General features: G+C 47.8%; 2 protein-coding genes across 2 annotated transcripts; both read left to right on the forward strand.

The window, feature by feature from the left end:
• The first annotated feature begins 1,552 nt into the window (after nucleotides 1-1,552).
• On the forward strand, nucleotides 1,553-6,355 carry SSTR3 (somatostatin receptor 3). The gene is made up of 2 exons (XM_088531847.1): nucleotides 1,553-2,011; nucleotides 4,957-6,355. The coding sequence occupies exon 2, from the start codon at nucleotides 5,011-5,013 to the stop codon at nucleotides 6,214-6,216; it is 1,206 nt and encodes a 401-aa protein (XP_088387973.1). The 5' UTR covers nucleotides 1,553-2,011; nucleotides 4,957-5,010; the 3' UTR covers nucleotides 6,217-6,355.
• An 8,132-nt stretch (nucleotides 6,356-14,487) lies between these two features.
• On the forward strand, nucleotides 14,488-21,376 carry C1QTNF6 (C1q and TNF related 6). Its single transcript, XM_010224131.2, has 3 exons — nucleotides 14,488-14,583; nucleotides 18,435-18,672; nucleotides 20,308-21,376. The coding sequence occupies exons 2-3, from the start codon at nucleotides 18,441-18,443 to the stop codon at nucleotides 20,853-20,855; spliced, it is 780 nt and encodes a 259-aa protein (XP_010222433.2). The 5' UTR covers nucleotides 14,488-14,583; nucleotides 18,435-18,440; the 3' UTR covers nucleotides 20,856-21,376.
• Nucleotides 21,377-27,932: the final 6,556 nt, after the last annotated feature.

Genomic DNA, 27,932 nt, shown 5'->3' on the forward strand with positions numbered 1-27,932 from the left:
GTTACCAAGTCCTGGTTTTGATCTTCTCAGTGTTTTTTTCTGCCCTGTCACCTATCCCACACAGCAATGCAGACAGAGAGGAGACTTGCTGTATATGTGAAACGTAATATGTATATCTGCCTACTCGTGGTAAGGCTCATGCTGAGCTCTCCTTCCAACACAGTTTAAGCAGCTTGCAGAACCTTTGCTGAAGCTGTTTGAGGCAAAAAAAAAAAGGGGGGGGGGAGGTAGCGGGGAGGGCAGAACTCTCACTATTGAGCAAGCAAGTTGGAGACCTTGAAGTTGAGATGGTGTAACTCTGTGCTTCTGCCAACAAGTTCTCAAAGTGGTGATTAGCCTGGCGAACCTCTCATGTTGCATGGCTCTGTTTCTTCTAGGAAATAAGCCACGGGTTCTCTGCATGCTGCCATGGATACTTGCCTCTGCCATGACACAGATAGCCACTGGGTGCTGCCCACACCATTCTTTCCCTGTTCCTCCAGCATGTCTTCAGGCATCATCTTGGCTACAACCTAGGTTAAAGCTATCCTGACAGTTTTGTAATCCTGTAACCCTGTACTGACTTCAACTGTTCTTTTGAGCAGCCCTGTCTGAACATAAAATTGCTCAAGCAGGTTTGGAAGCACAGTTGTAATCCCAGCTATGTTTTGTTTGCAGAGATACTCCCTGGTTCTGTCAAGGCTAAAATTTGTCCTAGGAGTTCAAATACAGTGGCAAGTGGCACGAGCTGGGTGACTACAGCACAAGGAGTTACTGCTGCTGACTGCAGGGAAGGGGGTGGAGAGGAAAGGGAAATACCTTGTGCAGCAGATGGGATGGGAAAATCCTAATCTCCTGCCTGGGGAAAGTACTCACACAAAAAAGCTTGATTTCTCTCCTGGCTCCATTTCCTCTGGGTCCATACCTTGGAGCAGAGATGAGGTCTGGTGGCAGGGTTTGAGGTGGCTGTATTTTTTCCTAGTGAAAGTGAAAAACACATGTGATTCTGCATGGAGACAGGGAAGGGAGACAACCGAGACAGGCAGCTCCCTATATTCCCATCTGCCTTCAGCCCTGTCCATCTGGAAGTGCTTGCGGTTCAAAGCACAAGGGAGAAGGATTTGTGTGCTCATTGTACCACCTGCCTCCCCTCACACCTTTCCTGGGTATCTTTGCTGTGTCCCTGCAGCCCCGAGGGGCACTAGTGCAGTCTGCAAGATCCTTGGGGCTGGAGTCCCTCCCGCTGTGAAGTGCCTGTGGGCATTAGCAGAACGCTTTGCATTGCCACATCCCCCCTACCTAAGAGAGCTGAGTCGATCTACCCCATCCTGCCACACCACTCTCCCAACACACAGCTGCTCTCTGCATCTCTCTCCTTTCTCTTCTCTCTCAGCTCCACTCTGCCTGGTTCCTTTCTCTTCTTACCGCACTCCCTATCTCTCCATCTGTCACTCCCATTGTCTGCCACCCCCAGCTCTACTCTCCCCCTCTCCTTCCTTGCTTCTCTCCTCTCTCTCTCTTTCTCTGCATCCCAGTTGCTCCCCCTCCTTCTCACTGTTCTCTTGCCCTATCATTCATCCTCTCATTCTCATTCTCCTGCTGGTGTTTCTGTGCGTGGCACCGATTGGCTACCGGGATCCTTTCTGGAGTAGCTGACATTCCACTCCATCTATCTAACCCTGGCAGACAAGCCCCCCCTCCAGCAGATGGCAAGGGGAGCGTGGGGAGTTTGAGGTCTGTCAAGCCACCAGCGTCAGGGGCATCACATCCCTGGAAGGACGCAAGCACAGTCGGCTGCCCATCAGCGGGCGCAGCAGTGGGGCACAGGGCTGAGGAGGAGACGTCCCACATCAGTAAAAGAGGGGCAATGGGCAGGTCCAGGAAGAAAGACTTGCATCTCTGATATAGTACATTTTGGGACTGGCTCCCTCCTGGGATTGCTTTTCTCAATTGCTTTTAACAAAGGGGAAGGGGAAAAATATGACTTGGATTCTCCTGGTGAAGCAGAGGAAAATGTACATCCCAACGACACGTAAGTACCAGGCGGCTCTGCCTACCCTTCCCAGATGGCTCCCGCGGGCATGAGTCCATGCAGAAGTTGACTCTGTAGTCCCAGAGAAGAAAGACTGCCATCCCCCCCTTCCCACTTTGCCAGCACAGAGTTCAGCCCTGCAATGGGGCAGGGAAAGAGCTGAGCTATAATGGGACTGTGGAACAAGTTGAAAGGAAGGGGAGGGTGGCAAATGTTGCAAGTTACTGAACTCAGTGGTCCCTCCCAGCTTCTATTCCTGTTTTATAAGCAGATATAGCCTCAGCTTGTACCACCCCCCCATCTCCTCTCATTCTATGCAGAAAAAAATATAGAAATAAGATTTTATTTTCATTAAGAAGAATGGCAGCATCTACTCACTGCCTGCCCTCTCCGACCCCCTGCCTTCTAGTTGTATGGACCAACTATGTTCTGGCAGCACCTGTCTGGGGATCCCAAGCCTCTTCCACCAGGTATTCTCCATATTAGTCATGGCTGACTCCAAACAGCTGCTGATACACTTTCAGTTTGAGGCCAAAGTTTCCCATCAATTCTCACCACATGTAGGCACTGCCAAAGCATCCAGGAAGGTAGACCTGACCTGGATCAGGCTCTGATGTCAAGTGGGTGTTCTGTCCATCTAGACTGTGTCTGATATGGAATCTAAGCTGTAGAGGGTACTTGATAAAAGTTAGAAGGGCACAGACTGCCTATGCCTTCTTAAGGAACAAGTTTCTCCATCACAGCTGTTTGTAATGAATCAGTGCTTTATGTTGCATGCCTTAGCATTTCTGGTAGTGTTTTATGAACCATGAAGTTAGATGTATTTCAAAACCACAGCCTAAGCAATCAGCTTTGCAGTCCGGACCCCAGACACATCCCAATATACTCTACAGCTCCATTAGAAGTGTCCCCATCATATTTAATGTCTGTACAGCTCTGTATCTAGAAGTCTTTTTGGAAATTCCTACAGGAGAAATGCCCACAGGGATCCCTCATTACAACCCCATAATTTAGAGGACCAACTTCTTGTGAATACACTGCTCTCTTCTCTGACAACCTTCCCAGGACACTTTGTCCACGGCCAGCATTGCCCCTTCTCTTTCCTCCAACAATGGCCAACAGGCACACGTGTCATTAGAAAAGCATTGGAAAAAAGAATAAGGAGGAATATCCTGAAAGTTAGAAATGGAGATGATGAAACCACTTTCTATCCTGTCCACACTGACAATGTGTGAAACAGCCCAGTGCTGCAGGACCGCAAGAGATGGGCCTCCACTGAGACCCTGTGGCACATGCAAACATGGAGAACCTTAATAAGAGAACCTAAATAATTCCATTCCTTCAAGTATCATTTAAGTATAGCAGGAAAGTACTAAGTATTTCATGCACTCGTCTATAGGAATGAGGGAAGAATGAAGTTCAGACATGGTTGTCCAGATGTTCCATTAGCCTATCAGATTAGGTTTTGTCACCATATGATTTGGTACCTTTGTGAAGACTGTCAGTTTTACTTACCTGATATACTAGCAATGCATTCAAAACTCAGGATTCCCCTGAGGTTTCCAGAAGTTGAAATGGCATCAACATAAAAGAATAAAAGCTATGTGAATGAAGTTGGAACGCTGTGGAGAATCCTGTCTGGGAGAAAAGTTTCTGGAATGTTTCTGCCTTCTTGAAAAATGTTAATATCGGGAGCCCTTTCCTCTGAGATCCCTAACTCTTATTTCAGGGCCAAAAAAGCTTCAGAGCTCTTCTCGGATGGGTACAGATGACGCTCAGGGTCCCTCTGCTCCTCCATCCAAGTCACCTCCATTCTCATGAAGATAATTTACCAGTTCACTCCTCCAGCAAGCTTTACCAGGTTTCTGGTAATTCTGATAGTATCACATATATCTCCCTGCATAAAGCATACCAGCTTGTCTCCAGGCTTGACTATGTGTGGGGCTGTGTTAGTCACATGCCCAATGCCATGACAAAAGACAAATGGCATGTGCTTCCTCCCTATCTGTCCTCTTGCTCCCTGCAGCTTCCAAGCTAGTGTCAGCCAAAAGCTGGTGGAGAGTGGAGGGCTTGTTTGTTCAAAGCTCTGTCTGAGTAATCTGTGTGCTGTTTCCATGCCAAAGCTTGATGTGACGGGCAATCTGGCATCTCAGATTAGGAGGGCTGGGATAGTGTTTTGATGTTGTGAACAGCTGAGGCAGGCAGAGCCTCTTCCATTAGCAGTGTGTTGCAGGGTGCAGAAGGAGAGAGGGAATTCAAGAAAGAAAGACAAAATGAGGGAGATTTGAACTAGTTCCTCTTGGGTGATCCAAAACAATCTGGGTCTTCCTTTAGTCTCAGATTGGCCCAACACAAACTATCTCCTCTCCAGCTCAGGTGCAGAATCTAGCTTCTGGCTCGAAATGAGAAAAGGGGTATTTTCATTCTTCCTGGTGGAGGAGCAAACACACAGTAACCCAGTCAGTTCAAAGCTTCAGCAAGCAAGAAGATAGTTAGTGAATTTGAGACCAAAAGCTGGATTGATACTTTGTCATTCTATACTCTTCCCTCTTTTTGTTTGTGATGCAACCATCCCTCATAAATTAGAAACAGGTGCATAGGGACTATTTCCTCCATGTTAGAGACAATAGCAGAAAATAAGAAATTTACCATTCCTATGACTAGCCTGTGGCTCTTTGCCCAGGGAATCTTTCCTTTGGGGAGAGAATCGGCTGATTGTTCATTGAGCCATGTCCCTGTTTATCCCTCCATGTCCATTGTGCCTCCTATGACAGGATAGCACCAATATTACCCCAAAATGTTCCAGTGCCTAAAAACACCCACAAACCTCCCTTGACTTCCCATGCCTGTCCATATCGTTAACCATTAACACTGTAATTTTATTTGTGGTTTGTTCAACTGCTATATCCCCAGTATAATTAGCTCTCTTCTCCTCTCACCTCCAGACTTCTAACTGATCCTGCAAAGAGACTGCCCCCTCCCTCTTCTCTGTTTCTGCTATGGACACTTCTGCTTTCAGCCTGCCCACCCCTGCAGCGTCAGAAGAGAGGAATGCCTCTGGCAGCTGGGCAGGCTTTGCCAGCACCAACAGCTCCACCACTGCCAGCCCTGGTGTGGTTGTCAGCGGTGTCCTCATCCCCCTGGTTTATCTCATTGTCTGTGTGGTGGGGCTGGCTGGGAATTCTCTGGTCATTTATGTGGTCCTGCGGCACTCTGTGAGTGAGTCGGTGACAAACGTCTACATCTTGAACTTGGCCCTAGCTGATGAACTCTTCATGTTGGGCCTACCCTTCTTGGCTGCACAAAATGCCCTGTCCTACTGGCCCTTTGGGTCCTTCATGTGTCGCCTAGTGATGGCCGTGGATGCCATCAACCAGTTCACCAGCATCTTCTGCCTGACGGTGATGAGTGTTGACCGCTACCTGGCTGTAGTCCACCCAGGGAAGTCTTCCAAATGGCGGACAGCAAAGGTGGCCAAGGTTGTGAGTGCAACTGTATGGGTGCTGTCATCTGTGGTGGTGCTGCCTGTGGTGGTCTTCTCAGATGTCCCCTTAGGTATGAGTACATGCCACATCCAGTGGCCAGAGCCTGCCTCGGTATGGAGAGCTGGTTTCATTGTCTACACTGCCACCCTGGGCTTCTTTGGGCCACTGTTGGTGATTTGTCTCTGTTACCTGCTCATCGTTGTGAAGGTCCGTTCTTCCGGCAGGCGAGTGAGGGCTCTATCCTCCAAGCACAAGCTCTCAGAACGCAGAGTGACCCGCATGGTGGTGACTGTTGTGGCGGTCTTCGTCCTCTGCTGGCTCCCCTTCTACGTCCTCAACATCATCAATGTGGTCTGCCCACTGCCAGAAGAGCCATCCCTCTTTGGCGTTTACTTTCTTGTGGTGGTGCTGCCGTATGCCAACAGCTGTGCTAACCCCATCATCTACGGCTTTCTCTCCTACCGCTTCAAGCAGGGGTTCCGGAGAGCAATCCTCAGGCCATCCCGACGAGTACAGAGCCAAGACATGCCAGCAAGGCCCCCAGAGAAGACTGATGATGAGGAGGAAGAGGGGGAGATCAGCAAGATCACCCAAAATGGAAATGACAGGCAGGAACACCCTCTCAGCAGTGGGGCGGGGGGAAGTAATGATCAAAAACCACTCCCTGAGGAGCCTGTGGGCTGCGAGAAGAGCAGCAGGTTGCATGTCAGTTATTTATGATAAAAAGAAAGAGGCTGGGACATGGGATCCCTTTTAGCCAGTGTTGCTCCAACTTGATGCAGATGCTAGAGGTTGCTACAAGGGAGGCACTAAAGGCCAAGACTGCTTGAAGATGAGGAGGACTCCAGCAGCCTGTGGAAAGGTCAAAATATTGTATCATCTAACTTTGGAAAGGACTCCTGGGTCTGAGTGACACCTGGAGAAGTTAAGGACATTGACAATATAAAAAGAGGAAGGGCAGCACTATGATCCGTCATTGGATTGCCCAACTGTGAAGGGAATCAACTATCATCTGACTGTGGCATCTCAAGGATGTCTTCAAAGTGGCATATGAAACATATAACCACATCTACTGAAGATTTAGAATGGATATCCCAGTGCTATTATTTCCCTGAAGGAAGACCAGGAATGAAAAATCTCTGCAGCTAAGACATACCAAACAGAAGCATGAATGGCTGACCTTTCTCTAGCTCTGATTTGCGGACAGCTTTCCCATCAGCACTAGACCTGCCTGGAGACTACTCTGACCACTCAAAGATTCCTTTTTGGTTCTATTATTTTTATAACCCCTGGGCAGACTGATAAGACTTATCTGGGGGAGCAAATGGAACATTTATTTCCTGAACTCTGTACTTCTCGGAGCTTTCTTGGTGCCTCTGCACCAGGGTGGAAAAGAAGCCAATGAGGCATGGGTCGGCAGCAGGGTTTCCTACAAGAAATGCTCTTTCCCCTTTTATTTCCTTAAGTTTCACTCTAAATAAACAAAAAGCCTTGGACTTAAAGACCAACAGGGCAGGACCACTCTGTGTTTAGGGGAGAAAGAATGCTATAGATTTGGGTCTCCTGAGAATATACGCTAGCATCTAAATGTCTGTGAGACATATTTATCTCTGGAGGGCTCCTTGGCTAGTGCAGGAGATCAAGGCAAGTATCAGTACTTGGAGGTTTGTTTTTCTCCATTGTGTGAGGACTATGTGTGAGGGAATCATGTTGATACTATGAACTGATTTGTCTTGAAGGGAATGGTTGCATATTTGGCTCAGGATGGAGAAGAAATGATATATCTGCATGTATATAAAGAGGGCTGTATAGTGAAAATTTAATCCCTGGATTCCAGTCTGTGATCCCTAATATATGTGTATCTGTCCACATGAGAGCACAAGACTAGCTATGTAAACCTTGAAAGTCAGTTTCTTAGCAGGGAGAAAGAACTCGTACAGGACAATTGCATGTTCTATGGGCACAAGCATTAGATGTGCCCAAATGCAGGCACATGGGGTGTTTTCTCCTGAGGTGCCAGGAATTTATTTGACCTTGAGAAGGGCTGAAAAGGCTCTGAGATTGAGGAGTCAGTGCTGTGGGGGTGGTAGGAGGTGGACTGAGCACTGATATTAATCTTCATGTATGTAAGTTAGTGTGTGTATGAGAGAGTGTGAGTGTGGCTGTGGGATGTGTAGAAATGTACATAAGGGGATATATGAATTTATATGAGCATATATGAAGACAAATGATGATGTTTTTATCTAATTGTAGGATCTTTAAAAGTAGATTTGTCTGTGGAGGTATGCAAGTATGTATGAAAGTGTGTGTGCATGTAGTTGGTTGTTGTGCATGTAGTTGGTTGTATAAGAGTATGAGAGGATGTGTGTTGGTGTGTGTGTCTGCCTGTGTGCATCAGCTGGTGGATACAAGTGGTGGGTGGGCCTGCTAGAGTGTTCAGGCTACAGGAGCAATGATGCACAAACGTGTGGGATGAAGGTCGGTCCATCCACTTTGGCTACATTTCTGCAGGATCTGCTAAATGTCTCTCCCCATACCTTTAACTTCTCCACAAACGCTGTTGCTAAGTTACAGCCACAAAGAAGACTCTCATGCCAGAGCTCTTGGTGATATCCGGACGCTTCCTTTTTTTTTTTATATAAGTAATATAGAGAAATGGGAAAGAGGAGTGAGGGACCCATCAGAAGGAAAAAGGCCTCCCTGAGAGGAGGAGATGGAGGAGGTGAGGACACGGCCAGTGGGGAGTCAATGACAAGAGCTGGCTGGGTGGTAGAAAGGTTTCTCACAGGTCATTTCAAAGAAGTCATAAAGTATGAATGGATAGCATGAGGGTCTAGTGTGCTGGGACAGGGGACAAAGGCCATAGGCCAGGAAGCAGTATGAGCTAGAGAAGTTGAGAACAAAGTGCACAGAACCATCTCACAAAGAAGCAAAAGCTGAGATCACCCCAAGAATATACGAGAAGGAACAAGGGCCTGGCAGGCAGCAGGGGCACCAAAGGACCTGAATGCAAGAAAGGAGCTCAGCAGAGCACCAGTTAGGAAACATGACCACAACACAGACCAGAGGGAAGACAGGAAAGGACTGTAAAAACATGACAGAGCTGAAGAAGCTCAGCCATGCTGTCAATCATAGGAGCAGCCACCACTTCCCTGACAGACAGCATACTTTCCTATGGCTTCTCCAAACTCTGCTTTCTTTTCTGAGCCTAGGAGATGGTGTCAAGCCATCCATACCTAAAGGCTTAGCTTCAGGAGTCAATGCTGAGCTACTAATGCTACCACTCAACCACTGCTCACCTCTTCTTGTAAAGTGCACTTGCTCTCCTGAGCTTGTGGGCAGGCACATACCCAAAAGTGCAAGCTCACCTCATGGGGAAAAGAAAACTTTGAGTGCCTGGTAATCGGTTTCTACGCTTTCCTAACTTTTTGTGTCTCCTCTATCATCCACCCACACACAAAATCCCCCCACTGTGGGCCCCATTGGGAAAGCAGACAAACTATTCATAGAAATGGCACAGACAGACTGTTGGACCAAAAAGGCCTCTTTTATTGCATGGGGAGCTCCTGCAGCATTAAACAGCAGGAAGACCGATAAAGAAATCCCAGTAGAATGAAAATAAATTGCCAGAACTTCTGCGTCTATATGAGGCAAGGAAAAGTAGAAAGAAAATAGAAAGAATAAAAATGGATAGTTATAAAAGTGAACAAGATAACACAATAGTTTAAGTGGCCATCTGTGTTGCTCCTCTTGTAGTCTGTAGCAGAAGGAGGTGAGTGCTGGGCATCACTGGCACAGAGAGGAAAAAAAAAAAAAAAAAGGAGGAGACAGAAAAGATGGTATTAGCTGGAGAACCATGTAGTGTTATTGATGGCTATTAACCAGGTGCAGAAAAATGTTTGTGATAAGGGATGAGGACTTTACAGCAGGAGGCTCACATGAGTGGGAAGCAAATATAGAAAAGGTTTCCATCTCCATTAAGTGTTCTGTACAGCTGCCCAGAGAAGGTGAGGGAGTTCCTACTGCCAACAACATTTATCAGAGATGCTCTCCTTCACCACTGAATCAAGCTGAGGCTTCATTTCGCATGCCTTTGCAGCTCCATCTGCTGCAAGCCACCACCCAAGAAACTCCACAGATCGGCTGACTTCCTAAAATACTTTTCTGCATCTTTGAAAAGCTCAAGCACTGGAATTCCAACACTGAGCAGGTACTCCGACAAAACCCTGTACATCTTTTTGGCACACAGAGTCTGAGCCCAATAGAAAGGCAGCTCTGCAGGGGTGTAGTATGGGGAAAACAAAACATATTCTGGGGACACATTTTGGACAATTGGAGTCTAGTGTAAACAGCAGTTTTAAAAGAGTCACAATTACCACAGTATTCTACCTTTTGATGTCTTCTTCACCCCACTCTAAGGCCTAATTTTCCATGATAAACAAAAAAAAAAAAAAAAAGAAGAAAAAGGGATTTTTTTAAAATCTGAAATACACGATGAGAAAAAAGTGAATACTACCAAATTTGCAAAGTATAACCATTGATTAAAAACCTGTTTTTCACAGAAACAGACATTTGGAAATAAGAATGTTACCTCACTGACCCCTGACCTCCATCTTTCTCCTCAGCTCCGTCTCCATCCTGGGGCTCTTCATTTTTTTCTGTGATAATAGCACTAATCTGAATACTGTTTTGTGACGCCTTTCCCCCTCCTAATAACGGCGTAGCTGACTCTGGGAAACCCAGGCGCCACAGGGGCCATGTGCAGTGAAATTCTATCTGTGTTCAGGGGATTTGTTCTAGTCACATGTGGAAATGGATTTTTCTATCCTGGGTGCAGAGACACAGAGATAAGGGCTCCATCAAGCCTTGTGTTGCACAAAAGGTTTTATTCTTGTCACGTATAGATTAGAGCTGCAAGACTAGAAAAGGCTGCAGTGATTCCAGCAGCTCTGTGCAAATGTTTTATCATAGTCATTAGAGACATGGAGAGCCCATTCTGCCAGGTGCTGAAATATTTTGTATGTACATGTCAGAGTATATAAAAACAAATATGGAAAGGCATATGCATGTGATATATATCCATGCTTACACATGAGTGTTGATGTGACTGCATGTGTGTTTGTATGGGTATATGTGACTATATATTTTCATGTGCGTGAATGCTTCTAATTTAAATTTATTTACTCGTGCATCAGACCATATGTGGCCACCCACAAAGACACACGTGTGCCTAGACATGCTGCTATCTCTCAGCCCAAGCACGTATGCAACAACACAGCATGTTCCTCCCCCCTGCTGAAGGCGTGCGCTAAAACAGGGAACTAACAACGTGACCTTGCAAGCAACTCTCTCCATGCTCAGACCCACCATGTATGTACACCCCCGTCCATTCATGCCTGCCTAGCAATGGCACCAGGCAGCTTCAGATCCATTCAGTTTAACCCTTCACTTCAGCTCTTCTGGAAAGAAATTGGCAGGGCATGGAAAAGTGATACAGGAGAGTCTGCAGTGGCAGAGGAGAGAGTGTGTTTTCAGGCTGTTACCAACACAGCCCACATTTGATGTCATTTGAAGCTATTATCAGTGAGCAACTGTATCTGCAATCTGCAGGGAAACAGCGGCTCACTTCAGGCAAAAAATAGTCCAGGCCACATTCTGCTTCAGCTACGTATGGCGGTGTGGAAGAAGGAGGTGCGAGAAGCGGGCAGGAAGCAGTTAATCTGCTGTTGAAGCAGGGAAGCCAGTAAATAAAAGAGATGGGGAGATTCAAGAAAGGGAAACACCCTTCCAAAGATGTTCCTGGCTCTCCTGAGGATGCAACAGAGAACTGAAATGCTTTATCTGCTTGAACAAGTGGAAAATATGCAAATATTTGCTCATGAAACTTGCTGTTCTTTGCCTTCCCAAGCATAAAATATGCAAACGCCACGCAGAACACAGCCAGCTCACCCAGACCTCATACTTTGCACGTCATGCACAGACACACACACATACCCAGCACGTCAATGCAGCCAGCTAAAGATATGTGCTTCGTTTGCAGCACATCCTTCTTTGCATGACAAAGAGGGATGTGTGGGAAGGGAATCTATATGCCTTGACTCACATACAGTGTATACAAAGAAATCTCAAATGATGCCCCATCGGCGTTTCCTTTAGAGGTCTTTAATCAGAGCTTCAGCGAAGCTGGGGGGCTGGGGGCTGCAGAGAGGGATGTAAAAACTTATCCCTAACCAGTTGACTTCCTGTACCGAGCCACAGGTACCATCCGCTGGGATCAGTGGTGCTGGAGCGGGGAGCCTCCTGCAACGCGAGCCCCAAGCACCGGGCACCCCCGGGCTGCAAGCGGCGCCGCGCGCAGGGCCCGGCGCAGCCCCGCGCTCCGCAGCCCGCGCGGGGGAGGCTGCGCGGGGCCCGGGTGCACTGCGCTCATCTTCCTGCAGGGGGGACTCGGCACCCACCGTGGCCGCTGCAGCGCGGGGACAGCAGCCCCGGATCTGCCTCCTGCCAGTCCCGGCAGCGAGCAAGCTCCTCCTGCTCCGGAGGCACATGCAAGGGAGCTGGGGGCTGCCAGACCTCTAGCTGCAAAGCTGGAGAGATCCTGAGCAGGCCCCACTGCAGCTAACCCGTGAGCATATAGACATATGTTTTTCCACCTGGAATTCCCTGGGTGTGAGGCATTTCTCTGTCTGGCATCAAAGGTACATGAATGTATGGGCCCAATACTTCCACCCACAGAATCGCATAATGGTTGAGGTTGGAAGGGACCTCTAGAGATCATCTAGTTCAGCCCCTCCTGCGCAAGCAGGGTCACCTAGAGTACCTGGCTGTTTACTGGCCGCAAGAACAAGGAATATTGCCAGACCTTTGTAGCTTTTTCCCTCTCTCTGCTATCTCTTCTTTGAAATCCTATGTATTCATGCAAATGCATGGAGCTGGAGAATCCCTGCAGAGCCAGACTATTATGCTTTCAGAGGCATCATCACTACCACATGAACATGGTCCACTTTCAGAAGAGGTCTGTTGTGGAAAGCACCAAGCTTTGCTGCACCAGTGTCAAAAAAATGCCTGTGCTTTGTAATCTTAGGCCAGAGTGATGAACATGCCCATTTGATTGTGCTGGATCAAATGCACAGAGAACATGGCAGTCCTGTGCTCTGCTGAATGAGTTTAGGACCAGACCCTGGATGGTGTTACCAATCGATGGTGGGACTTCTCTCCCCCTGACCCACAGCTGCCAGAATGGATCCATTAGCTAGACCTATTCATCACTAGCCCAAGAGCTTCTGTGAACTGTTAAATACTGATTCCCTTTATCCTGCTGTAGGGATCTTGTTTGTTTGCTGAGAAAGCTCAAGCTCTTGTTCCAATCACTGACCACCTTTCATAGCAGCCCTTGTGAGAGTTGAGATGTCCCAAATAGTGATATACTCTTGAAAATAGCTATGTGCTCCCAGGACAGGGCATGGGAGGATGTTTGGGAGGGGACAACACAGGAATAGAAACTCACCGGTCTAAATCAGATTGGGTGGAAGTAGGAAGACATATTCAGATAAAGGCAGATGTTTAAGGAAATGCAACAGAAGGAGAAGGGAACAGAATTGGCTGGTGGAGGTGATTCTTAAGAACTGGTTCAAACATACTGTAACATCATCTGATATCTCCTACCAAACCCAGATATTAGGCCTAGGTGCTCAAAAGGTAATTAGGTCTCACTGGTTGCAGCAGGGGTAGCACTCGAAGTCACATGTCAGAGTTTTGGCGGATACTTTCCTCGGTGCATGGGGAGGGGTCTCGCACGCAGGTTCACAACGTAAGAGTAAGGGGTTGTGGGTGGAAGACTGAAGCTAGGAAGGCTACCCACCAGTGGAGACAAGTACGGAGAAAGGGCCAGTCTGCATAATACACCCTTAGCTGCAGCACACAAACTGACAGAAGCATCTGAAATACAACCCATCTGTGTCTAACAGACATGTAAGATTTTGGACTAACTCAGTGCTAGAGACTACCAGATCTAGCAACAGCTTTGACCTAGCTGTGAGCACGGGTAAACTGCTCTTACGGCTGCCACTCCGCCACGTGGCATTATGCAGTGCACAGAAAAAAATGTGGTAGTTTTGCCAGGCCCTGATCTCTGTGTGAAAAGCTCCAGACCGCAAGGCTGACAGAATAGCCTGCAGCAAAAAAACACTGTTGGCAGAAGTACCCTTAAATTCTGCGGCAGCCTTCACAGAGCCAAGGAATTGGATGTTCCTGGTTCATCCAGGCCCCACATGGGCGGAAGCTATGAGTGAAATGTAGCCACTCCACTGGCTTTGCACAAGCCTGAGCTTTCTCAGAGGTATACGGCACAGACTTAACCAGCCCCTTCAGTAATTTTGTATAGTGCTGGCACTCTGGGTAGCAAGGATTGTCTGTGACACAACGCTCATGTGTGGATGGCCTTGGAGAGAACAGATTTGAAAAGATTTTTTTCCTCGACCCCCATCTGCAATTTGGCTAGAATATAAACCAGTTATAGCAGAGGGACTCCTGCTCTTACCAGGTAAGTTTGGAGCATCCCAAAACATAGAAGCATGAACATTCACTTCCATTTTTCAACAGCTCCAACTCTCCTTCCTATTTGTATATGGGAACACTAAGGAAGTGCAAGTCAACAGGACCCAGCCAAGGTCAGGCAGTAATGGAGAAGAGGAGAGCCCAGAGGAATACTGCCTGTTTGTTCCCAGCTCCGAACACTTGACAACTCGTGCACTCTCTCCTTTCAAGGGTAGCAATGGCAGTAGCCAAAAGCATGAACTTTGCTTCCAGAAGGAATCAGCTGTTGAGCTGAACAAATCATGATCCAGTATGCGGGGGAGCAGGAGGGAGGGGAGTGAGAGCCAAGCCTGACACAGGCCAGAGCATGGGGGAGGTACTCAGAAAGGCCTCCAAAGCAGGATGGAAAAGACAGTAATTACATAACAGCACTTGGCGAGCATCTGGCTATAGTCAGCTGGGCCCCGCAAGCCCTCCCTCCCCGTGGTGCTAACAAGGAGCAGCTGAGGATACGTGTAACTCAGCGCAGGACCCCTCCGGAGGGGTGCGGAGGTAAGAGGCCCTCCATTTCTCCTTTCTGCTTGCACTGCTCTGGGAGCTTCAGAACAGAGGAGTGGGAAAGGGGGGGAAGCAGAAGCAGCTCTAATAGAGGACAAGCAGCCAGGAACGAAAAACAAGAGGCTGTTTTCCTGCCTCTCGATGTGGACAACATCTTTGTTTGGGAGGAAGTGCCCAGGCTTTGCTAGGGGAGGAGCTGTGAAGGGCGAGCTTGTGGGTGTTTTAGGGGTGTATGTGAGTATGTATAGCAGATCAGGGTGGCCCTATGGGTGCAAGGGGAGCTGTATACATACAGACGGGAGGGGAGGAAACAGCAAGGGAATTTCCTTCCTTCTCTGTGTGGGGTAGATGTGGGTAATAGGATTCAAGGAGCCACTGAGAGGAACCAGGCTTTATCCCCCTGCTTTGCCCATATGTTTGGGTGGAGAGTGAGGGCGTGCAGGAAAGGGGAGGAAATATAGGAGGAGGAAGTAGCTGCTTTTGAGCAGGGATTGCAGGAGTCTGATCTGGCTCCTGGCTGCTTGGGCTGCCTCCAAGGCAGAGTTTGTGTGATCAGAGAGAGAGGAGAAAGCTGAGTACACAAGGTGCCTCCAGGCTTGGGTTATACTTAGAAGTGTGGCAGTCACAGGGAAGCCGAACAGCATACTCAAAGCCTGTGTCCCCCAGCAGTTGGCCAGACAAGCCAAAGCCTCCTGCAAATGCAGTACCCTGCAAATGTGGTACACTGCAAAACATGGCTGATATGGCTCATTCCCTTCAGGGAACATAGCAATATTCCCCTTGCAAAAGTGCCTTTATTGGTGTAAACTGTTGCCCAGATGGACAATGCCAGAAGCACAAGTCTTCATACTCTAGTTCCCAGAGGAACCTTGTTCAGCTTGCATGACGCATTTAGTACAAAGTCCTGCCCTGACTCTGGCTTGTGGTCACAGTCAGATGGGAAAAAGGCAAAGGCCATTGAAGTACTGGGCGACAAATTTTGCTTGATTGTCATCTCCTCAAGATCAGGGCTGACAACTGCCTTCCCTGCTGCCTATTCTCCTTCGAAAGAAAAAGATCGTTGCAGCCAGAGATACATCACAGAGCTTTGGAAAGTGGGTACAAAAGAAATGCGATGCTTGGAGATAAACCATAGTCTCAGAGACAAGAGGCACTGCAATAGCTTTTACAGGGCAGAGATGAGCTCTGTTGACAGTATGAGAGTTTCTGAGTTTTCTGCACCCCAAGTAATTTAGTAGGCAGCGGCAATAGCACTAACAGCTGATGAAATTCTCACCAGCAGCAGGCAGAAGTAGATAATAACATCGATCATGAAAACCTACTTCTGTAACCTGGAAAGGTTACCAGGAAGTGTTGCCCTAACCATTCCTCCTTCTTATTTTCCAAACAGGGAAACTGAGGTATAGGGCAGATATGTGAGACTTGCTTTGGGCTTCACTCTGTGTCACTGCTGGAGCCCCGTTGGGAACTGATGTGTGCTGCAGTGAATTTCATGGGCCTCTCCGAGCTCCAGCTGGGAGGCATGTTCACTCCATGTTCATTGAACTGCAGGCTGACAGGCAGCCTGAGAATATCTCCAGGCCTCCCAACCCCCATTTCTCCCTTCCCCTATGTGCTCACAGCACATATTTTCCCAGACTTTTCCGCTCAGTTCTCCAGTGGTGCTGGGGTCCTGCCAAGCGCCAACCACTCTGGGAAGCAGGGAGAAGGAAAAAAAAATGCAAGCACACATAGGCAGACACAAAACGCTTCCTCCCCTCAGGAATCTAACAGCCTTCTCTAGGTTCCTTTTGAACATACTGGAGACATAGTGCTGAGTTGGCACTTCTGTTGCTAGCCCAGCCTCCCTTCTGCCTCCTGAAGACAAAAATACACCCCCAAGGAGTATAAGTTCCCAAGGTCAGGTTTTGCTGCAGCATGATATTCCCCAAACCCTCTTCCCACTTGATTCTGCAGCGTGAGGAATGTCCCCTTGTTCCCCCCACCCTGTTCTTCCATACAAAATGCCATCTATTCTCACATTCCAGCATCACCATATATCCCTGACCCTGATGGCACAAGTAGATTGGCTTGGCAGCAGGCTGGGATGAAGACCATGGCCATAGTTTGCTCTAGAGCCTCAGCTTTGCTGGAAGGCAACTCCATGCAGCGGGGCTGAGTTCCAGGCCAGGCACACTCCTCCAGGGAGGTAAGCGGGGCTTGAAACCTGCCAAAGTGCAAGCGTTGCAGCTCTGCCCAGGAAGGGAAGATAAACAGAGAAGGGAAAAGCTGGTGGGTCTCCCATCTGCTGGGAAAGCCTGCTAGAAATACCATGGCCAGAGGGGGGAAAAAAAAAAAGGCATGGGGACACACAAAAGAAATTATGCAGAAGTGAATGAAAGATGAAAAAGTCTAGGGATAATGACTGTAACTGATGGGAAGAGAACAAAGCAAGCTAAATGAGAGGCAAGGGACACAACACAGGGAACTAGCAGTGAGGCCAGTGTCCCAGTTCACCCGAAAGAAATGCTGTCTCCTGCCCCCTACACCCCACCTTGCATGTCCTGAGATGTTCAGTCTAAGGCACAACCATGTTGCCTGCCTGCTTCTTGCACAGAGTGCAGTCTGTTCGGCCTGCATTTTGCTGCCCAGGGCTGGACTGTTCAGAAGGGAAAGGGAAGATTAAATATATATGAAGAAAGGGAACTCCCTAGGAAAGAGTTAAAAGGCGCTGAAACCCAAGCCGTTTTCAATGGAGTGCGCCCAAAGCCAGGGAGGAGAAGGGAGGGAGAGGAGAGGGGAGGGAGCGGGTCCAAGCTGAGCTTGTGCACCCAGCCAGCCCTCAGCAGATCCTGTGCCAAGAGTCAGCTCTCTCTTAAAGCCATGGGCCTGGGGGCCGGCTTTGTAGGCGGAGGGGAGCCAGCGAGCAGGGGCTGGGGAGCACACAGGGGAGCCCCTCGGCCTCCAGGGTGAGCTGCCACGTTGCACGGGGGTGCAGGCAGAGGGAAGCGGGGGGTAGGGGCTGGGAGAGGTGGGCTCTGGGCTTGTTTACGTGTCTGTCTCTCCTACACATACTTCGCTGTGTTCTGCCTGCTATGCTCTTAGCTTCCTTCCCCCTCCACAGCAGAGCGGCTGCCCTCTGTTTTTTTCTCCAAAGGCCCAGCATTACCTACTGTTTGACAGTTCCTTTGAGGAAGGTGCTGCAGATTGCTTCTCCTCCTGAGACAGAAAGAAAAGGGGAAACTCACCCTAGGTGGGGGGACTGAAATATAGAGAGAGAAATGATTTGGTTGTGGGGGAATGACAGGGTTGAAGTTAGTTTTCTATCCCACCGCAGAAAGGAGCTCTCTACAGAGAGGTCAGACCCTAGGGGATTTGGAGGGATTGTGTTAACTCCAATGAAGAACTGATATGAAATGTTTGAAGGTCCCAATATGTTTTTCACAGTCCTCCTCACAGATTCAACAACCTATTGGAATATTTTTGTTAAAAGGGGCTGTATGGCTTGCCAGCTCTCCTTCTTCTGTCCCAGTCTGAGGCCTGAATCTCGAGGTGGCTCCAGTGGTCTGCCTGGTGGCAGGCTTTGAGGATTAAGCCTTCTTCCAGAGTTGACATTTAGTCTCCATTGGTCTAGACTAAAGAGTGTGGAACACCCTCTTGGGCTGTGCGGTTGCTGAGCAGAGTGCAACTTTGAAACTCGAGGGAAATGAAGCACACAGCTCCCCCCCACAAGGGAGGGAGTTGTCCACAAGCCAATGCCATTTTCATCCCACCATGGACTTCATCTGCCAAAAAATGTTTTTCCTTGTTAGTCTCTCCTCTGTTCTTGTAATGTCTCATTCTGGTAATTCCTTCTATTTTCCCAGGTCACCATGGAAATAATTTGCCTGCACATATCCCTGGCCTTCCTTGTCCTCCCTCTTATTGTGCTTGGGGCACCCACTGATGAGCCCAACCTCACAGAACCAAATCCAGGTGCTTGCAAGCGCTGTTGTGATCCACTGGAATCCCCTGCAGAAGCCCCACCACTCTCTCCTAGTCACCACCACTTGCCCTACCCAATGCCAGAAGTCCGTCCATATATCAACATCACCATCCTGAAGGGTAAGTGCTGAGCTTGGCCCCTGGGCGTGAGAGAATCAGAACTTAGGGATCAGTGGCACTGTGCTGGAGGCAATAGCCGGGTTACTGACATCCTAGTTAACCTGACAGACTGCCAGATTCTATCCTGAAGGGTATATCAATACATACTTTGCCAAGGGCCCAGTGATTTTGTGCCATGACCAAGTGTAGCCTGAAGGAGGAAAAGCGTGCATATCTTTGCTGTGACCTCTGTGTCTCAGGAAGATGTTTGCCACCAGTTCTTCCTCCCCGCTAGCAGAGAAGTTGCAGTGGAGGTCTCTTGCCAGGCTGGCATGACTCTTTCCTTACCTCAGACTTCCAGTCTGTCTTGTAATGACTAAGGGAAGGAGTAACCTGTATTGAGATACAAAGTGTGCAGGCTTGGAGGGAAGAAAGTGGTGCCAAGCATGACTACGGGGAAGCCTTCTCAGGCTCCACAGGTCACATGCAGCTGTGGCAGGGAAGGGAGCAAGAAGAGACAGCAGATATTTGGATGTACTACCAGGCTAACTGGCAGTGACACCCAGCTTGTTCCACCCTGCTGTGTCTGGTTTAGCTCAAGGGGAAATGCTCCCTATTTTAGATTTGCTCCTCCTTTGAATTCCCCCATCCTGTCTGCCTTTGCTGTGGGCAAAGTCTGTTTCCAGCAGGATCCCACACCACTCATTGTGTGGTTCCTCTGGACTGGCTGGGCAGATGTTCCCCCTTTCTCACGCCATCCTGGAAATAGCTGCAATTTATCAAAGGTCAGAAGTGCATACAGGAGCAGACGGAGGCCTAGAGTAGGGTGTTGTGTTGCAGGGGGAGCTTTGTACCAGCAGTTTTACAAAGCTGTACAAGGGAAGGAGGGCAGAAGGGGAATCAAGCACAAATTAGGGATGCTGTCACTTGTGCTGGAGACTGTTCTGACCCCTGTCTGCTTTCCACACACAAAATACATTATTTTGCCATTCTCTCTCTACCCGCCCATAGTATAGACACATAACAGCCAGTGCACCAACCCCAAGGTGGATTTGCAGCATTACGTATACAAGGGGACCAAATGGTGCTGGATTTATCACACTACCAAACTTCTAACCTGCACTTCACCATCTGCCAAGTCTAGCTTGGGTATTCTCCCTCTGACCTCACTCTGTCATTCTCTAATTCTACTGTATTCTCCCATAGACATCAGTGCTTTTCCCCCTTCCCCAGCCTACATCAAGAACTGTGTTCCCACTAAGTGGATGACTGTGTCATGGGAGAGGTGTGTGGGAGGATAGGAACTGGGGTGGGCATAAGGAAATGTGAAGAGGAGAAAAGCCCAGGATCTCCAAAAGTGTTTTGCAGTTTGGGCTCCATTTTGAGGTGGAATTACATAGGGAAAGGTCCTTGTGCCTCTGAAAACATCGTATCGTGTTCAGCAGGAAGTTAGCAAGAAAAGAGACCATAATCATACTCGGAGCTCTGCTGGCTTTCTTCCCATAAGACCCAATGTTATTGTGACTCTTAGAAGCATTCCTTCTTCTAGCATCGACCCATCCTTGAGCAGTTCTCTGTCTCTGTTGTGCTGTTTCACTGCCACTTCCACTTCTTCTGATATTATATGGGGAATATGTTCTCTGCTTTCTCTTGTAGGAGACAAAGGAGACCGGGGAGAGCCTGGGCTGCCAGGAAAATGGGGCAAAGAAGGGCCACGAGGTGAGCGGGGTGCCCAAGGACAGAAAGGCAGTAAAGGACAGATGGGAACAGCAGGGGACCCCTGCAAGCATCAGTATGCTGCATTCTCCGTGGGTCGCAAGAAAGCGCTGCATAGCAGTGAGGGCTACCAGGTCTTGATCTTTGACACAGTCTTCGTCAACCTCTACAGCCACTTTGACATGTTCAATGGCAAGTTCTACTGCTATGTAGGAGGATTTTACTACTTCAGCCTCAATGTCCACACCTGGAACTTCAAGGAGACCTATATGCACATCATGCACAATGAAGAAGAGGCAGTCATCTTGTATGCCCAGCCCAGTGATCGCAGCATCATGCAGAGCCAGAGTCTCATGCTGGAGCTGCAGGAAAACGATGAGGTCTGGGTGCGGCTCTACAAGCGGGAGCGGGAAAACGCCATTTACAGTGATGATGTTGATGTGTACATCACCTTCAGCGGGTACCTGATCAAACCCAGCCTTGACTAATTCCCCTTTGCTGCCGCCTGGGCCTCTTTGGGCTTTTTCTTCTTCCTCTCACTCTCTCTTTACTGCCCACAGTCACTGCAAATCACTTGGAAATGGGCCTGTCAAGCCTCAGGCATCGAGCATGAGACTTGCCACATTGACTACCACCTCATGCTCCCTTCTCTCTTGCAGCCAGGCCTGTATCTGTGCATTGCTGTCCCTTACCCCTTGCCTCATTACCCCGACCTAGTTTGTTGGTTTGTTCTATAAACTGCCAACAAGCTCTATTGGGCACGTGGGATCCTAGAGCAGGAGGAAAAATAAATGCTGTTCCTAGGAATGGTCCCTCTTTGGAATTTCATGCACAGAGAACTACTTCAGAAAAGGTTAGAAAGTTTCCATTGCCTAGGTATATCCTGGATTCTCTATCCTGTGGATGTGTCAGTTTTGCAGCCTGCAACATGGTTCTACTGTCAGTTCTCTTGCCTGTAAACAGACAGGAGTCTGTTGCCCCCTGTAGCATGAAGAAAATGTGGGACTGGTGAGAGAGATATACCGTCTTTCCAAACAGGAGAGATGACCTTCCAAAGTATGCAACTGACTTGTCTTAGACACCATTCTGCATCACAGAGCCCCCAGGTTACAGCCCAGAATTCTGGGTTTTGTGGCCCTTCCCCAGCCTAGATTGGATATAAGGTCTAGGCTTGGTAGAATAGTCTTCTACTGTGAGGCCTGGAAGAATAGTCTTCTACTGTGTCAGATCTAGCTTTTTGAAGAGAGAAGGGACAAGACCCTTAGCCAGACCCTGCAGAGGCATCTGCCCACTGAATCAGCAGAATCTGCCACTTTATCATCTCTAAAGATCATGAGTGCAGAATGAAAGAGTGAGAGAGAACCCTTACAAACCTTCCCAATGCACGTTTCAATTTCATTTTCCCAGCTTGGGGAAGGCAGCCCACTGCAGAGTAGCATATCCGTTTCCTAAGTACAGGTGGTGCACCTGATTCTGCTCTCTTCTTTGGCAGAAGTGCAACCATACTTTTCCAGTGATGTCAGCAATTATCCCAAACACCTGCAGATGTGAAGGGAGAATTTGAGCAGGACTGTGGCCCCTATATGCCATCACATCAATCCTCCTGAACGTGGTTCTTCTACATCACTATAGAAGGACATCTGTTTCAGGACCTATTGCAGTTTAACTATAGTTTTCAAACCTGGACAAGTTTGACACCGCCTTTCCTCTGTGAGGGAGAACAGGTAGGGGCAAAATGGTAGCATGAAAAGAGGTGAGACTTCAGCACCTTGCCCCAGTATTATAAACATCCCTGTCACATCTTCCATGCCCTTTTCTGGCAACCTCATCAAAATAATTGGGAAAAGTGTGTTGCTAAAACAAATTCTTGCTGTTCTTGTCAGGTTGGAGACCTGGCTGGAATGAGTGCCAGTAGTAGTAAGATTTGATAGCAAAGTTCTCATGCTGCTTTCACTCATATTCCTTTGGGGTTGCTTCAGTCTTGGAGGGGAGTAGATGAGTGACTCAGCACTTTGAAAAAACCTATTTCCACATGTTCTGATACTGCTGCAAACAACAGTGCTAAGGGTTGTCTCTTTTTTGAGTCTCAGGACAGGACAAGCAGGAGAAACTGTATTTCTCCTCTGCCTATAACTAATAATGAAGTCTTCTGACTGACTAGTTTCTGTGGTCTCATGATTAGCCATGGTCCCTGTCTATAGTACTTGGGACTATCAGAACTCTCTCAGCAGAAATATGCATCAAATCATTTTACAAAATGAGGTCAAGTATGCTCTGCCCAGGATGGCAAAGGCACAGGGATATAGGATAAATATTAAAAATGAGAGAATTGCAGGTCATTTTCTCTCTTGTGCTGATTTCTTATTCTGCCTGCTTTGCGAAGGAAGTAGTACAGGCTGGAATGAGTTTCAGAATCTTTGTGTCCCTGATCCTCATCACCATTCTTATTTGGATTGTGGGTATAAATACAAAGTGCATCTGAGGCAGAACGGGGTCTTCCCTGGTGAACCATGTGGTGATAGGATCATAGGAACAGAGGGGGTCTGAGTTTCTTCATCTCTACTGGCAGACTGCATATGTAGAATTGCTCAGAGACAATTTTCATGCAGTAGAGAGGAAGCAACATGCTGGAGGTGGTGTTCAGGACCAAATTTTTTATCTCTTCCTGAGCTGCAGGCTACAAACCCAGATATTATGTATTTACAGTGTGCAGTGCCCCCTTGTCTCCATGAACAGAAGCAAGCCTTTCTAACACTGAATAATCAACCCGAGCTTCTCTGTTCCTCCTTTCCCATGTTTTCTTTGAGTGTCAGTGAAAAATCTGTGGCTTGTGCTTCCCATGAGCCAGATGGTGCCTGATGTGAATGGGAGAGGATGGCAGGGGGACCAAAGGGTATCTTTAACAGGCTTCTTGGTGCTAAACAAGATGCCAATCCCTTGGTGCTAAATCAGCTTTCAAGAGTTTTGGGTGCTTTCTGGAAGGTGTAGTAGGTTGAGTTGTAATGTACTGTGGAATTAATGGTGCTTCAATGTGACAAAAACAAACTCCAAAAACTTTTGTGTATATATATATATATATGTAATTTTCAATGTTATTAAACCTTTCTTCTTTGTTTTGCACTTTGACTTTCACTTTTCCCTCCTTCCTTCTGGGAAGGATTTAAGAAAATTGAGGAAAGATTTATTTAAAATTACGAAAAAAATCAGGGAGACAGAATACACTATAATACACTCCAAGTAATTTCATTGAGGAAGGCTGGGGTGAGACTGAGCGCCTTTTGAGAGGGGCCAGATGCTTTATCTTGTGAAAAAAATGGCATATTTCTATTGGATGCTTAGTAAATGTAACAAGAGAGTCTTTCCTGTGTGTTATTCCTATCGTCTCTATCAAGAGGTAAAGCCAGGAAGACTTAGTAGGGAGTTAAACTGGACACACTTCCTAGAAAAGTTCTGTGTGATGGGAATGGCTTAGGGTTTGGGTCAGATGTAAAACGAAATAATGAATGCACATAAATTTGGGAGTATAGGAAGACTTGATCGTCAGTGGGGAGTGGAGACCTCAAGGTTTGTTTGGAAGATAAGAGAGTGGGTAAAGTCCTGAGGACAAATAGGAGGCCCACTGGAGGTCTCCTTGTAAGACAAAGAAGAAAAAGTTAGGTTTCACAGAAAATCCTTGGAATTTGCACTCAGTGAACCAACACTCCTGTTGAAGTGGAGGAGTTGATGAGAGAACAAGGGAACAGATCTGTATATGGCGTCAATATTCTGAGTCTTACTCATCTTCAAACATCTTCTTCTTTGCTTTTATGGGTACCAGATACCTATTTCTAAGTGTTAGAAAGTAAAAACACATTGTCTCAACACATTGTCTCAACCCCTCTTTGATCCTGTGTCAGGCCCAGAACTAGGGCTACACATATCTGGGTACATAAATTCCAGAATACCTGATAACTCAGCGGTCTTGAGTCCAACTTCTGCGTGCTTTTTATTCTGTCTAAGCAAGGAGATAGAAATGTTCTCCACTGGTGAACGGCGTGGGTACCCTGGTTACAAAAAAACACAAAAAAGCAGAGTTGCTGAATGCCTTCTTTGCTTTGGTGTTTACCAAGCGCAGCCCTTTAGAGTCACAGGTCCTAGGGACAAGAGAAGAAGCCGGGGGAGAGGAAGACCTGCCCTGGGTAGAGGAAAATTGGGTCAGAGAGCACCTAAGGAAACTCAATACCCACAAATCCATGGGCCCTGATGGGATGCACCCCAGAGTTCTGTGTGAGCTGGCAGATGCCATAGCTAAGTCTCTCTCCATCATCTTTGAAATATCCTGGAGAACAGGGGAGGTGCCAGAGGACTGGAAGAAGGCCAATGTCACGCCAGTCTTCAAAAAAGGCAACTACAGGCATGCTAGTATGCAGAGCTATGCAGGGCAGGGGCACAGGGAGGCTGGAGCTGGCTCTTCATTTCCTTCAATCCTGGCCAGACTTTCTTATATGTGCGGCAGGCATGGGAGGGGGCTCAGGTCCAGCTACTATATGGGTTCTGCCCCATGTCATAGGATATTTTGCTAGGAGAACTGTTCCTGAGGCTTCATTTCTGTGATATTGTGCGTTCTCCTTTTCCAGCTTGCTCTTCCTCCTGCCTTTCCATATAATCCAGGAAGTGTACTTCCCTTAACAGTCTGCCTTGCTTATAACCCAGAGGCAGGGCTGGAGCGTGATATAGCACTTCAGCCAGCAATGCGCAGCACAGCAAGCAGAGCCCCAGCCAGAATATTGCAGCCAGACTATATCAGTAGCTTAAAGGTACCCTAGTTACGCTATTCTAGAGTAACTACAGTAACTATTCTAGAGATGTTCCCTATGTTACTACTGTGCGAGAGCCAGTGTTGGGTCCAGTGGGCTAGTTGCAGACCCTGTCCATGGCTGCCTGAAAGAAGAGGGCACGAATGCATTACTGAATGCAGTTACCAGGCTGTGAAGATTGCTTGGCCCTCCTCTGACCACTGTGGGAAAAGGAACACTTGCTCGGCCGTGCCAGGTTTCAGAGACCAGCTCAAAGCTGTGCTGCTATCACACCCACGCATGCAAACACATATACCCACCACATATGGACATCTCTCGCCTTCCTCCCAGCGGAAACAGTTGCCCTTTGCAAGCCTGGCTTGCTCTGAAGATGTTATCAGGAGGTGGGTAAAGGGGGGCTGAAACAGCAGACCTCCTTTGTACACATACAGCTCCTTTGCACCATGATGTGCTTTACCCACCCCCGCTCCGCATCAGCCCTCTGCGATCTCTCCCTCCTCGGTTATACCACAGTGAGTGGCAGGGCAGAAGATTAAGTTTAAAGGCTTCTGACACCTTCTCAACCCACAGGCCAGTACCATTGCTTGAGTCTGTGTCACTTAACTCACAAAGGGCCAAGAAATTTTTGGAGACTCTCATACCCTTCTGAGTCTCTTCTTGTAAGTACTAAAATGAGTGGAGGAAGAGAAAATACAAGGAGGGGACTCTTCATATACCATGGGAAGGCTGGGAATCCAACTTTGGCTGAGGGGCAGCTGTGTGTGTACTTAACCCACTCGCATCTGTACCTTCAGGAAACAAGGCATCAACCTAAAAATGCTGTGGACCTTTGACTGTAAGGGAGCCCAGACAATACAAATAGTGTCTCTCTGAGCTGGGAAACGTGCCCAAGCCTCACTGATTGTTCCTGAGGGCAGTGGCAATGTCTCAAAGAAGGGAACACCCCAGCAAGATTGAAGTGGGCAATAGGCCTGTCTCACTGACACGCATCCTGCAGGCATATTTTTCATTTTCTGTCTACGCATTTTTAAAGTCCTGCCTGAACTCCAGATGTTTACCATACCAATGTCTTCATGCAAGGTTAAGGCAAACTACCTTAGAAGCAACAGTGTAGGAATTTTCTATTGCTCAGTCCTTCTCCATTCCCCTTTACATAAGGCCCCATGGCAATGGGAGAGCAAAGTGACAGCAGAGGAGGCTTCCTTTGACTTCCTTAGAAAAAAAAAAAATGGGTGCATGTTTCATCGGGTGCCTAGTGCTCATTCCATTCTTCTGTTTGGCCTCACTCACATTTCTACGCTTATGGCATTTTCTCATTTGTTGATTTTTTTTCCACCTGTTCTTTATTCTACTTCTAAAGAAGTAGAATTGAACAGAATATTAGAAAGACTTCCCAGGCAACAAAGCCATGTCCCCTGTAACCTTATGCAGCAATTCAGTAGATCTTTTGGTCCAAGGGCCCACAGATGTGCCATTCCACGCATACTCCAGAATATCACCCACATCCTCACTTCACACTGACTCCCACTTCTCTCTCCATGTGGTACTTGGCATCGTTGTTTGACTCTCAGAAGACTTCCACTTGTTGTTATTATTGTAACATATTTCAAGCTTGGCCCTGTAAGGGTTTAGAATCGCAGAATCACAGAATCGCAGAATCACAGTTTCACAGAATGGTTGAGGTTGGAAGGAACCTCTAGAGATCATCTAGTCCAAACCCCCTGCTCAAGCAGGGACACCTAGAGCACGTGGCACAGGGTGGCATCCAGGTGGGTTTGGAAGATCTCCAGGGAAAGAGAGTCCACAACCTCTGGGCAGCCTGTTCCAAGTCTCTTTCACCCTCATGGTAAAGAAGTTCTTCCTCATATGGAGATGGAACTGCCTGTGTTTCAATTTGTACCCATTACCCTTTGTCCTATCACTGGCCATCACCAAGAGGAGTTTGGCCCCCTCCTCCCTACATTCACCCCTCAGGTACTTGTATATGTCGTACAATGTTTTTAGGATTTGAATTCTCCATATTTCAGAGTCTGAGGCAGTCCCATGAGCTCAGGTGAAACTTCCTCCTTCTCCCCTGCCAATAACCATGCCATTTGTGAAGGCAGAACAGTTATGTCTTCATTGCAATTGGCAGGCAAGGACAGTGGCTTATTGGGTCAGCACATGATTTTTTTGTCCTGCAAGGTGGCAACCTGACTTCTGGGGAAACTAATAGCATTGCCTTCCATTTTCTGTAGGGCTTGTTTTCCACCCTCCTCCCTTTAAAATACAGTGCCAGTTCTAATCACCATTGTAAATCATTATTATGCAGAGTGGTCTCTCAGTGTCAAGCACAGGGGAAACAGTGGGAGGAATCAGGTGAGGACTAAGAAGGGCGAGAGGAAAAGGTCAGTGACGAAAGCCTAAAGCAATGCCTCTCTTAAGCTGAGCTGCTCTGCTGTTTGACCGTGGCATGCTATTTCTTCTTAGCAGTAATTCACACATCTGGGGACCACAGGCTCCTTCTACCGCCCACACTCTTCCTCCGCCCTCATGGAGGCTGAGGCTGGGGGCAGGGGAGTGAGGGAAAGGAAGGAGGGAAAGTTACTGCACGAAACTGCCAGCATCATTTCCAAGGATAGAGGAAAAAAAAAATAAAACAGCAGCCCTTTTCTCAGCCAGATTACCTGTGAGTGCTGTGCCCCATGATAAAGAACCTGCTGCCTGCAAAGCAGATGGAGGGCGGAGAAAGGAAGGGGATCAGACCAGCACTGGGGAAATGTATTGACA

This window comes from Tinamus guttatus, unplaced genomic scaffold (assembly GCF_059628265.1).
Source record: "Tinamus guttatus ecotype Peru unplaced genomic scaffold, ASM5962826v1 Tinamus_guttatus_pri_ptg000439l, whole genome shotgun sequence".
NCBI classification, from domain to species: domain Eukaryota; kingdom Metazoa; phylum Chordata; class Aves; order Tinamiformes; family Tinamidae; genus Tinamus; species Tinamus guttatus.

Bases quoted from the DNA above. Each gene is read 5' to 3' on its own strand.
- SSTR3 (XM_088531847.1), top strand. From the start codon at position 5,011: ATGGACACTTCTGCTTTCAGCCTGCCCACCCCTGCAGCGTCAGAAGAG.
- C1QTNF6 (XM_010224131.2), top strand. From the start codon at position 18,441: ATGGAAATAATTTGCCTGCACATATCCCTGGCCTTCCTTGTCCTCCCT. The intron at 18,673-20,307 runs GTAAGTGCTGAG...TTTCTCTTGTAG, and splicing joins CAACATCACCATCCTGAAGG to GAGACAAAGGAGACCGGGGA.